The 12242-nt window shown below is 44.4% G+C and overlaps 1 protein-coding gene and 1 pseudogene across 1 annotated transcript; both read right to left on the bottom strand.

Moving 5' to 3' along the window:
* Positions 1–330: 330 nt before the first annotated feature.
* LOC121450355 (repetin-like) lies at positions 331–4427 on the bottom strand. Its single transcript, XM_041655172.1, is given in 4 exon segments — positions 331–660; positions 662–762; positions 765–3204; positions 4290–4427. Coding segments are annotated over 4 exon segments (3009 nt in total).
* A 5790-nt stretch (positions 4428–10217) lies between these two features.
* Positions 10218–10654, bottom strand: LOC121451088 (annotated as a pseudogene).
* Positions 10655–12242: the final 1588 nt, after the last annotated feature.

The following is a 12242-nucleotide window of genomic DNA, read 5'->3' as shown; positions in this document are numbered from 1 at the left end:
TCTTAAGTGTACCTTTTCCCATTTTTAAATTTTAGGAAGAATGTTCTACCATTCAGTGATTCAATCAAGTATCACCTAAACTAAAAACAAACTAGAAATGATGTAAACCCACAAAGTGATCAAAATGAAGATTGATTAGTTCCCCTAATTTACTTCACCCAACAAATAACCCTAGAATTGCTACTCAAGGAACTGATTTCAAAAAGTGTAGTACTATACTAATCTTCAAAAGGATTCTAATAGGCAGATGAAAAAGAGAAAGATGACATACAACTTCAGGTTTTCAAACAGACACAAAGATGAACTGACACATAGCTTTTTTCATTAGCTTCAAACTGCTTCACCTCTGGCACTCATTGCTTGCTCTCGTACATAGTCGTAGAGGGGGCTGGGAGAATTAGCTGTTTTGGTAGGGTAGTTTCCATATTGTTCTCTTATTTGGGACCTGCCACTACCATGGGTTGGAAAGAAATGTCTTCCCTGGGATCCTTGGCCCTGGTCGTCTTCATTCTTGTGAATTTTTTCTTTGTTGGGTAACTTTCTGGATTGGTCTTGGGATCCTTGATACCTTTTATTTTTTTCATGAGTTTGTCTATCCCATTGTTGATGATGCTTTTGATGTTTGTCTTTTCCTTGATGGTTTTGCTTATCTTCATGATTGCCTACCTTGTTGATGATCTTGATTTTCTACATGAGTTGTCCTGTATTGTCTTTTCTGGTTCTGCTCATCTACAGAGGTCTGCCTATCCTGTTTCTGATGCGTTGTTCATCTCTATGGGCTTGTCTGTTCTACATCTCATATAGACCTTCCTGCTCCTCAAAACTGTGTCCATCCCAATTTTGATGCTCTTCCTCTTCCCAGTGGCCCTCCTCGCTACTCTGTGATTGCCAGTCATACTCTTCGTGGGGGTATGGCTTTTCTTGCTGTATCGGAGCTAAGAGTTTGTGCTTATTACCCTCTTCAAGCGTCCATGCCTGGTGGTGGCTTTGCTGCTCCCTTTTATCCTGGAATCTCTGTCTCTGGGTTTGATTTACTTCTCTTGAAGTCTGTTGACTTAGTTTTCCTGATCTTCCAGATTGTTCAACATATGAGTCTCTTCTTGCTTTATCAGTTCCTTGGAAGGACCTGTTTTGCCCCTGGAGTTCAGTTTTCCCAATCTTTGGCTGATCACAGTGAGAACTCTGGCTTTTACTGCTTGTCTGACCCTGGTGAGAACTCTGGCCTTGTCTGCCTGTCTGATCATACTGAAAACCCTGGCCTTGACTGTCTGTCTGATGCCAACGTGAACTCTCTTGACTGTCTATCTGACCCTGGTGAGAACTCTGGCCTTGTCTGCCTGACTGATCATACTGGAAACCCTGGCCTTGACTATCTGTCCGATGCCAACGTGAATTCTGGTCTTGTCTGTCTGTCTGACCCTGGTGAGAACTCTGACCTTGTCTGCCTGTCTGATCATACTGAAAACCCTGGCCTTGACTGTCTGTCCGATGCCAACGTGAACTCTGGTCTTGTCTGTCTGTCTGACCCTGGTGAGAACTCTGGCTTTGTCTGCCTGTCTGATCATACTGAAAACCCTGGCCTTGACTATCTGTCCGATGCCAACGTGAATTCTGGTCTTGTCTGTCTGTCTGACCCTGGTGAGAACTCTGGCCTTGTCTGCCTGTCTGATCATACTGAAAACCCTGGCCTTGACTGTCTGTCCGATGCCAATGTGAACTCTCTTGACTGTCTATCTGACCCTGATGAGAACTCTGGCCTTGTCTGCCTGTCTGATCATACTGGAAACCCTGGCCTTGACTGTCTGTCCGATGCCAATGTGAACTCTGGTCTTGTCTGTCTGTCTGACCCTGGTGAGAACTCTGACCTTGTCTGCCTGTCTGATCATACTGAAAACCCTGGCCTTGACTATCTGTCCGATGCCAACGTGAACTCTGGTCTTGTCTGTCTGTCTGACCCTGGTGAGAACTCTGGCCTTGTCTGTCTATCTGACCTTGGTGAGAACTCTGACCTTGTCTGCCTGTCTGATCATACTGAAAACTCTGGCCTTGACTGTCTGTCCGATGCCAATGTGAACTCTCTTGTCTGTCTGTCTGACCCTGGTGAGAACTCTGACCTTGTCTGCCTGTCTGATCATACTGAAAACCCTGGCCTTGACTGTCTGTTCGATGCCAACCCTGGTCTTGTCTGCCTGTCTGACCCTGGTGAGAACTCTGGTTTTGTCTGTCTGTCTGACCCTGGTGAGAACTCTGGCCTTTAATGCCTGTCTGACCCTGGTGAGAACTCTGACCTTTAATGCCTGTCTGACCCTGGTGAGAACTCTGGCTTTTGATGCCTGTCTGTCCCTGGTGAGAACTCTGGCTTTTGATGCCTGTCTGACCCTGGTGAGAACTCTGGCTTTTGATGCCTGTCTGACCCTGGTGAGAACTCTGGCTTTTGATGCCTGTCTGACCCTGGTGAGAACTCTGTCCTTTAATGCCTGTCTGACCATAATGAAAATTCTGACCTTTGCTCTGACCTTGTCCATCTGTCTGACCATGTTGGAACGTATGTTTTTGTTTGTCTGACTGACCATAGCGAGAATTCTGGACCTGTCTGTCTGTCTGACTGTTGCCTGATTTCTGATACTGCTTTCCATATTGTTCATAAGAACCAGCTTCTTGTTGACTGGTTTGACTAGAGTAAGAATCTTGTCGGAGTCTTCCAGACTGGCCATGGCTGCTTTTTCGTCCAAATGTTTTAGATTGGCCATAATGAGAAACCTGAGCTGGGATCTCAGGCTGATTTAAGGCAAAGATATATCCTTGACTTTTGGGTCGGTCGTTGCTAGATTTATGACTCAGTCTTTGATCAGGGCTAGAGTGCTGATCGTCTGTCTCAGACTGATCAGAGCTATAATCTGTGTCTTGTCTCTCTGCCTGACCCTGGTGCGAGTCCTTATGTTCTTGGACGTCCTGACTTTGTCCTTCAGACTGCCTAGGCTGTCTGCCTGTGTTTTCAGAAAACTTATGGCTCTGTGTTCCTTTCTGACCCCGTTCTTTCTGGGAGGAGGTTTTACCTCCACATGACTTACTATCTAGTTTACGATGGCAAGCTTGGACCAATTGGAACACCAACAAGAGGTATTCACGAAAATCAACATATCCATTTCTGTCTCTGTCCAAGTGTTCCAGAATGGTTTCCACAGTCTCTGGGTCATTTGGTCTCTGTAAGAAAAACAGGGGAAAACCCCCAAATATCCTTTTATGAATGTTGGATTATACATCAGACTTAATGTCCCAATCCACTCCCAAACAGGTTTTCCCTTTCTTTCTTTCTTTCTTTCTTTCTTTCTTTCTTTCTTTCTCTCTCTCTCTCTCCCTCCCTCTTTCTTTCTTTCTTTCTTTCTTTCTTTCTTTCTTTTTCTCCCTCCCCCTTCTACTTCCCTCCCTCCCTCCCTCCCTCTTTCTTTCTTTCCTTCCTTCCTTCCTTCCTTCCTTCCTTCTTTCTGAGAAACTATTATTGTTAAGTGGCTTGTTCTGGTTCTAATCTTTGATTAGTTTATTTTCTGAACCTCATCCCTTAATGAACCAATGGGGGTTATGACCACAGGGAACAGACAACCATATTAACAGCAAATTTGAATCATTTGAATTTGAATCATTCGAGAAAGTTATTATCTTTTCTTTTTCTTTTTTGTTTTTCAAGACAGAGTTTCTCAGTAGCTTTGGAGCCTGTCATGGAACTAGCTTTTGTAGACCAGGCTGGTCTTAAACTCACAGAGATCTGCCTGCCTCTGTGTCCTGAGTGCTGGGATTAAAGTTGTGCACCACCATCATCCGGCTAAATTATTATCTTTTTACATAGTACAGCATACCTGTTTATAAACCTCTTTCTCTCTACACTGTGACACTCTCAATGGAAAAGAAGTTAGTTTTCTTTGTGTTTGTATTCTCAGAGTCTGGGATTGTACCAGCATGGAGTAGGTACTCAATGAATCTTTAATGAATTATTGCACAAATGTATAAGATAGTGTGTATACAGAATTACATATAGAAAACATGAATGGCATTTTTTTTTAAAAAGTTATTCTCCATTACTTTGAAGTTGTTCTGTGTTTTGTTTACATAAAAAGAAGGAGGTGTGTGTGTGTGTGTAAGAACTACTGAGAAGCTGTAGAACTGGAAGGTGCTTACCAGTACATTACTGGTGGGAAATGACTAAATAAAACAAAATATTGATAAGATATCCTAGATGCTGACATAAGAGTCATGCATCCCACTCCACAGGATCAAGAGTCTGTGTATCTTACCCGAAGGATGTCTCCAAACTCAGTGAGAAGCAGCTGCTTCAACTCCATCTTGTTCAATGAAGCGTATTCCCCGTGGTGTTCAGCATATTTCTGGAATACCTTACTCACATTGAGTATGCTGCTGAGAAGTTCAGGCATTCTGGCAAACACAGGTAAATCTAAGAAGAAAAAGAAGAAGGAGAAGAAGAAGGAGAGGAGAAGAAGAAGAAGAAGAAGAAGAAGAAGAAGAAGAAGAAGAGGAGGAGGAGGAGGAGGAGGAGGAGGAAGAGGAAGAAGAAGAAGAGAAGAAGAAAGAAAGATTTTTTTTATTCTTGGGATGAAGACAAGGAGTCAACATTTCTGTAGTGAGCCAGACAGGATCGCCATTACAAGATGGCGCCGACATCCTGTCTTGTTGGAAATAAACAACTCCATATTTGGCTCTGCCTTTGGGAGCTGCGTGTCCCCTGCTTCCCGCATGCATGCGCAGTGGATAAGGGTCCTTGGGCCTATCCTGATGCAGTCTGGTGTCAGCTGATGGTGGCAGCCAATTACAGGGCGACCCGTGTGCCAATTCCCCATATAAGCAGCTGCTTTAGTGTTCTTGGGCCTCTCTCTCGTTTCCTGCCCCTCGCTTCCTGCCCCTCATTTCCTGCCCCTTCGCTTCCTGCTCCCCTCAACCAAGGGCACTCCAGTAAAGCGTGACCTGAGAAGAATCCTCATGTGGTGGTTGTTCTTTCTTGCTGGTCGAGAAGTCCGCCTCACATTTCTAGTGATTGGTTTCGTGGATTTGGGAAGGAGGTTTAAACAACCAGAGAGTCCCTTCTTAGCTGTAATTTTAGGCTCGTCATTATGTGATCAACAATGAGGCTCCAAATATACACTATCATGACAGTGATCTAAAAAGGGTTTCTTTGCTAAAAAGAGGCAAATGCTTAAGAGATTATACATGTGTAGTCGATATTTACATGCCTTAGTTTCTACTCTGGGTGGGAGTTGCTTGACTGAGATTCTCACATGAGAACAAAAATAAAGGGAGGTCCAAAGGGGGTGGGCAGAGGTCAGCATAATGTGTGTGGTTTCCTGCCACAGTAAAGCATGCCATTGAAGAGAATCTGTCTTCTAAAGAGTCGCCTTTACTCAAGGAAGAAGGTAAAGTATCTCTTTCAGTGGTCCAAGAAATCTTTCTGAGAGGTTCATTTCTAGAAAATTCTTTTACCTGCTTACTAAATGTAATCAGCAAGTAGAAAAAAGATACAGAGAAAAACAGTAAGTGGACACACTGTACACAGGACAAGCAGTGCATAGTCAGATAGGTCAGTACTGGCTGCGTTGGGCAGCAGGGGTCTTCTGCTATCTGTATGCCAATATTCCTTCTTGTGGTACAAAAGAAGTACCTATGCCTATAGGCTTCTGAAAATAAAACCCCAACTGCAAAACATAGGCATGCAACAATGCCTATACACATAAATGACAAATAACAGATTGCATGGGACAAGCTGAGACTTTTGTGACCACTTATTATAGTGAAACTGAATATTGCTGAGTCCCCATGGCCCAGAGTCTTATCTAACTTGCACATGAGGTAAAGACGGCACTACGGAAAAGCCAGCTATCAGTCATCCAGACTTCCAGTTTGGGGATCTGTAGGGCCCACATCTTACAGATTTATAGGTAGGCCATTCTAGCATCCACCATAGTCTAAAACAGAGCCCTGAGAAGAAAGCAGAAAGATGCCCAAGAGTATCTCCGGCAGGAACGGTCTCTGCCATCCACACTTGTGGATACTGCTGTTGCTTCAGCATGCACGCCTTACCTGCTTGAGGAAGAGTGAGCAGAAGATTCAGGAGCCAGGGAGGATGGCAGAGACTTGGAAATCCATCCTATTTATAGGGTTTTTAATTATCCTACCAAGTCATCCTGGGAGACACCTATTCTGTGGTAGGGCCTGAATCATTCTGGGCTCAACCCAGATCAGCCCAGTTCAACCCAGCTCCAGCTTGACCTCTCCCTCTGCAAACCGTTCGGTTGATTTACTTCCCGCATTTGCTCACGAACCTGTTTGTCACTGTAGTAGGTGACACTTTTCAAGTCTCAGCCCCAATTAATTAAGGGAGTGTGTGTGCTACACGCTGTGTGGACTGGGAAGACAGAGGTTCCAGCCGAATCCATCCTTAGAAATCGTCACTTGCCAAGGCCGATAGGGGTAGGGGTACACAACAGGTATACCATACCAAAGAAAGACGTTTATATGTTCTACAAAATCCAAGCTAAGTAGAGATTAGGGACTCTATACATTGGTCAGCATATAATTCTTGGAAAATATGTCTTAAATTTGTATTTTGCTTGTAAAAGTAGCTATTCGTATGTCTTACTGACCTATTTTTAATGGCTATTCTTTTCTGCAGGCTAGTAGAAGTAGTTGTTGAATCAATTTTAGAGACATATTGGGTGGCAAGTGATGAGTGCTTCTTTTGTTGTTGTTGTTGTTTTGTATTTTGTTTAATTGGAGACAGGGTTTCTCTGTGTAACTATGGCTGTCCTGGAACTTACTCTGTGGACCAGGCTGGCCTCGAACTAGGCCTCTGCCTCCTGACTGCTGGGTGGGATTCAAGGTGTGCGTGACCAGTGCCCAGCATGACACTGAGTTTTTCAGTCTTAATAAAAGGTTAGAGTTAGGGTACCACCTGGAAGTTGATGATTTCTGTGACATAGAGATATTGTTTGTGACCCACGCCTCCACTTATTTTCCTTCTCCCTAACACCTGTGACACATCGGCACAGTATCTTCTCATAGAGAGCCTTAGTAAATCTTCAAGGATTAAGTGAATTGTTGGATTGTGAGACACATCAGAGAATCTTGTGCAAGGAACAAAGAGTTTGAGAGTCACCTGCTTGTCTGCTTTGTCTCAGAGGTGCCAGCTGATATAATTACATATGAAATATATAATCATATTGAAGAATTGATTATGTAATTGGTCTCCAGTCAGTTACTTGTGATGACACTTGCTATTATTTGCTATGTCTCTAAGATTTTGCAAAGGAATCGTAAAAGTTCAGAAAGATTTTAGTCTAACTGGACTAAAGAAGCCTCACACAGAAAAGATTTGGAAAGACCAGTGTGGAGCTTGCTAAGTGTACAATAATTAGAAAGTCTAGGCGGAATCCTCTGGGCCAGACCTGGGTTTCCTTCACCTCTAGGTTTATAAGCAAAGTTTATGTTGTTCTTTGAAACACTCAGGTAGGAAGAGAAGGGGAGAAAGCAAAGGCCAAAGCTGCATAGTTGAGAACTCCCACATGGCCTGAATTAGCATGGGTGCCCATGTCTGGGAAGGCAGAGAGTTATCACTGCCTTCCTAGCAGTAGAGGTAGAGAATGTGGGAGCTGAAAGGAAGCTTAGTCTTAGCTTCTTAACTTATAGATGAGGAAACTGCAGTTTCTAGTTGTCCTGAGTGACCTGCTAAAGGGCTCACAAAGCTGCAGAAGCCCGGCCTAATGTTCATGTTTATCTTCCCAGCAGAGGATGCTTTTCTCCTCCTCTACCTCCCCTCCCCTCTCTCACTTCTCTCCTCTCCTGCCCTCTCCTGCCCTCTCCTGCCCTCTCCTGCCCTCTCCTGCCCTCCCCTTCCCTCCCCTCCCCTCTCCTCTCTTCTCCCTTCTCTTTCCTTCATTTCTTTATTTCCATCTCTCTTTTCTGAGGTATGATCTACTGTGTTGACCCGGCTAACTTCAAACTCAGGACAATCATCCTGCCTCAACCACTCAGCTTTTAGGATTCCAGGTGTGTCACTACACCTGGCTAATATACACTGTTTTGCATTCTATAGAAGATGTCTAGGGCCCGATTTAAGGGTTTATTTTAATGATAAATGTTAATTGAGTGTGTTGTTGGTTTTTCTGCCAGCATTGTTTTGGGGGAGATTGTAAGTTCCTTGCAGTGTGTGACTAGTTGTCTCCATTAATCTGGAGCTGAGAAATTCCTGAGATTAGACACGAGTGCTAAAAGTAGAAGTGCCCAGGCAGCCTGTGGTACACAGATCACTGTCACTAGCGGTGAATGGATGGACCTGAAAGAGGAATGTCAGAACAGGGAGGCCAGATAGGAATCTATAATGTGGCTTTGGTGAGAAGCAAGTGTAGGAGGATGGCTGGATGGATGAAACGTGGAACAGATTTGGTGAGTGGAAAGGGAAGTGGGGATGCCAGGAATCATCCCACGGATTCAACCTAGGTGACTAAAAGGACCGTACTATAATGAAGGAATGTAACTTCTGAATGAGGCTGGTGGAAGCCAAGACCGAGAGCCTCCACTGGCATTCCCTAGGTCTCTGCCCTTTGAAGGCTGCTGTCCTGCCTTTACAGCTGATCTCGCCATATTGTCCTGACCCGATAACTGGATAGTGCTGAGACTCTTGCTTTTGCGTCTATGTTTAGTGTCATACATTTTATTTCTCTTCTCACTTATTAGGATGGAAGATCTCAAGGCAGTGGGCTAATCCTAGAGGTGAATAAGGGCATTGCGGATAGGAAGTGAAGAAAACAGACGTCGCCATAGAGAGAGCAATACTGTGGGAGGTTCCTGGGATGCGTGGCAGGTGGGGTTTTTCTGGGGCGAGGTGTGAAACAGAAAGTGCTCTTTGTCTGATGCTGCCGCAGAATTACTGCTCTCACAAGTAGGATCTTCAGTGCGTGAATTCACTTAACACTTAAGCTCTCTAGCGTGGTCAGAATCTCCCAGTCAGATATTCACTGGATACTCGTGAGCACATGGAAGGCTGTTTTGTAGGCACAGGGTGAAAACATAATTCCTGTTCTTTGTTTATTTGTGGGTAGCTGTGTCTCTCCGTGTGTGAACAGATATGATTACGAGACAGAGCTCAAAGTCAGTTGTCTTCCCAGATGACCCTACCTTTTTGTTGCTGTTGCTTGTTTGTGTTTGTTTTTTTTTTGTGTTTGTTTTTTGTATGTTTTTTTTTTTTTTTGATACAAGGTTTCTCTATAGCTTTGGAACCAGCCCTGGAACTCACTCTGTAGAACAGACTGGCCTCTAACTTACAGAGATCTGCCTGCCTCTGCTTCCTGAGTGCTGGAATTTAAAGGCATGTGCCACCACTGGCCGGCTCCCCCACCTTACTATTTTAAGACAAAGTCTCTCACTGAACCAGAGTTCACATATTTCTTTTTTGAGACAGGATCTCTTGGCTGTCCTGAAATTCAGCTTGTAGACCAGGCTGGCCTCAAACTCACAGAGAGCCCCTGAGTGTTAGGACTAAAGGAGTATGCGACCACACCCAAGGTACTCACCATTTTTGCTAGACTTGCTGACCAGCAGGCCCCAGGGCTTGGCCCTGCCTGCCTCCTCAGCACTGGGATTATAGACATATGCTGCCATTGTAGATTTTGGCATGGTTGCTGAGGATCCAAAGTCAGATCCTCATACTTGTGGGTCTAGCACTTTGTCAACTGAGCAAACTCCTTGGCCTCCCCAGTTCTTATTTTCAAAGGCCTTTAGTTTGTTGCTGGAGAGATGGCTCCGCACTTAGGAGCATCTGATGCTCCTGAAGAGGACTGAGTTCGGCTCTCAGCACCATATGGTAGCTCACAACTATCTGTAGTCGTGACTACAATTCCAAAGGATCTGATGTCCTCTTTTGGCCCCTGTGTGCACCAGACATGCATATGGTACACAGGCCCATATAGGCAAAAAACACTCATATACATAAATCATTAAAAAAAAACACTGAATCTTTTAACCCCACTAGGCAGTAAAATACATAGGAAGAAAGGTAGGTTTGGGGAGTTAGAAATAATTAAAATTTCATGTCTATAATGTTAGTGCTAGGGAGGCTACAGCAGGAGGATCACAAATTTGATGACAAACTAGGCTCCATAGTAAGATTCTTTTTTTTTTGGAAAATGTTAGCATTTAATTGGCCTCCCTGAGTGGCTTCAAGCCATCAGAACACTGGCACCTCCAACACTCTTTATCTTCTCTTCAGCTCTTCTGCTGAAAAATTTGGCTTTCACGATGATAGGCTGCTTAGGGAGCTTTCCCTTCCCCAGAACTTTGTAGTAGCCCGATCGCATAACATACATGATGGGAGCAGCTCTGGTCTTGTTCTTGGCAGCGTTAACCCGGGTCTGTTCACTGACCAGTGTCCACAGTTTAACCAGGTTGACAGCCAGGCAGAAGCTCTGGTTCCTCTTTAAGCGGTAATGCCTCATCCCAACTTTCCCGAAGTAACCTGGATGATATTTGTCGAAGTTGATCCTGTGATGATGCATGCCTCCAGCGTTCCCCTGTCCTCCTGGATGCTTGCGATGTGGACATGGCCGTGGCTCACGTGGCCCCGGAGTTTCTGGGTCTTCCTCAGTCTGGATGGCATGGCGGTGGCAGAAAGGAAAGAGGGAGGAACCTGCGAAGTATCGCAAGGTAGCAAGTGTGGCGGCGGGACGAAGATTCTCATTTCAAACAAGCAAACAGTGTGTTAGCCCCACACTGATGGAATTGTGGGGTGTTCTGGGTAACATTGGGCAGACGGACTTTGTAGAAGGTGTGAACTTTCATTTGGAAGCAACTTTCTGCCATTCTGTGATTCCAATCTCAGGCCTGGCAGGGACTTTAGTTTATATTAACTCTGCTTTATCACAGTTTGATGAAGGCTTGCTCTTCCTCTATGGAAAATGGAGTCAGCAGTCATGGTTGCCCTGCCATCATATCAGAACCTATAAATTCCATGAAGACCTACACCAGTTTGCTTATGGTTTCTCAGTGTATTTTGATGCTGAATGGCAGGAGGCTTTGAAAATACCAGCTGCTGTAGTCTCCCATACTTGCCTCAGATAAGCTTTTCAGTATATGCTATTTTGCTAGACTGCAAAGTAAGACACGAGGAGGGAATATTATCTTCATTTTCTAAACAAGGGAACTAAGGGCAAGAGAAGATAAATAATGTGTTCAGGATTGTGCTGCCTGCTCCTAGCTAAGGTCTGATCTCATGTCTTCCTCATTCCAAAGCCCTTCTTCCCAGACCTGTTTTGCTTCCCATTCCTCCGGGAAGGAAACAGTTTCCCACACGGACTAAAGTGAGAAGAACAAAATACCTCACTAAAAATATCCTGTGAGGAGATCTAGCATTGGAACGAGAATTTCCTTAGCCAATCCAACATCTATTTTTTCCATTGTTCCTCCAGGGCTGAAAAATAGTTTCAACACTTCAAGTCCCTGCATTCTCCTTAGAGAGACAAACAGACAATTATGTATCGGACTCTCCATAGGAAACACAACCCTCTGCGTTGGCAGTTGGCTGTGCTGAGGACTGTACGCATGTGGAGGTCAGAGACAACTTACGGAGTCTCTCCTCTCCTGCGGATGGAGCTCAGGTCACTGGGTTTACATTGTCAGGTAGCAAGTGTCTTCACTAGATAAGCCATCCCATCATTCCCCTGTCTGATTCTAAACCCTGTTGCAAGCCTTTGGTGTTCATTTACCTTAGATGAAGATATGCCTGCTGGGACTGACAGACACGAGTTTGAGTTAATGGATTTTTCGGGAAGATTCTTTGCTGTATTTTGGCCAAATCATCAGAGATGATTATCACACAACTCTCAGACTCCCTTCTTCTGATGAAATGCTGGGTGGAGCTTTAGTGAGATAAAGCCCACTGAATCCCAGAGACGGCTGTTTGGATTCCGAGGGAAGGCTCCTGCCCAGTGCTAGTTAGGCACGTCAAAATGACCACCCTCCAGAGAGCAGTAGGGCTAATTAATAGACACAAAACTCCTTTGAGATTTCTTGATATTCAAAGGTCATTTATTATCTTTTACATAAATAAATTGCCATTTTAAGTCTTCTTTTCAGTGAGCTACCTTTCTAATTATAGGTCATTTCCCTAAATGACATCTGTAGGAGTCAGTGGGTTTTTAGGCAATGCTGGCCTCAGCGATATCTTAGCCGTGTCAGAAAGTGTGTTC

Source organism: Microtus oregoni, unplaced genomic scaffold (genome assembly GCF_018167655.1).
Source record: "Microtus oregoni isolate MIOR12 unplaced genomic scaffold, Mior012 000007F_ref0000211, whole genome shotgun sequence".
Lineage (NCBI taxonomy): Eukaryota > Metazoa > Chordata > Mammalia > Rodentia > Cricetidae > Microtus > Microtus oregoni.
This window is presented reverse-complemented; position numbering and strand designations above follow the sequence as displayed.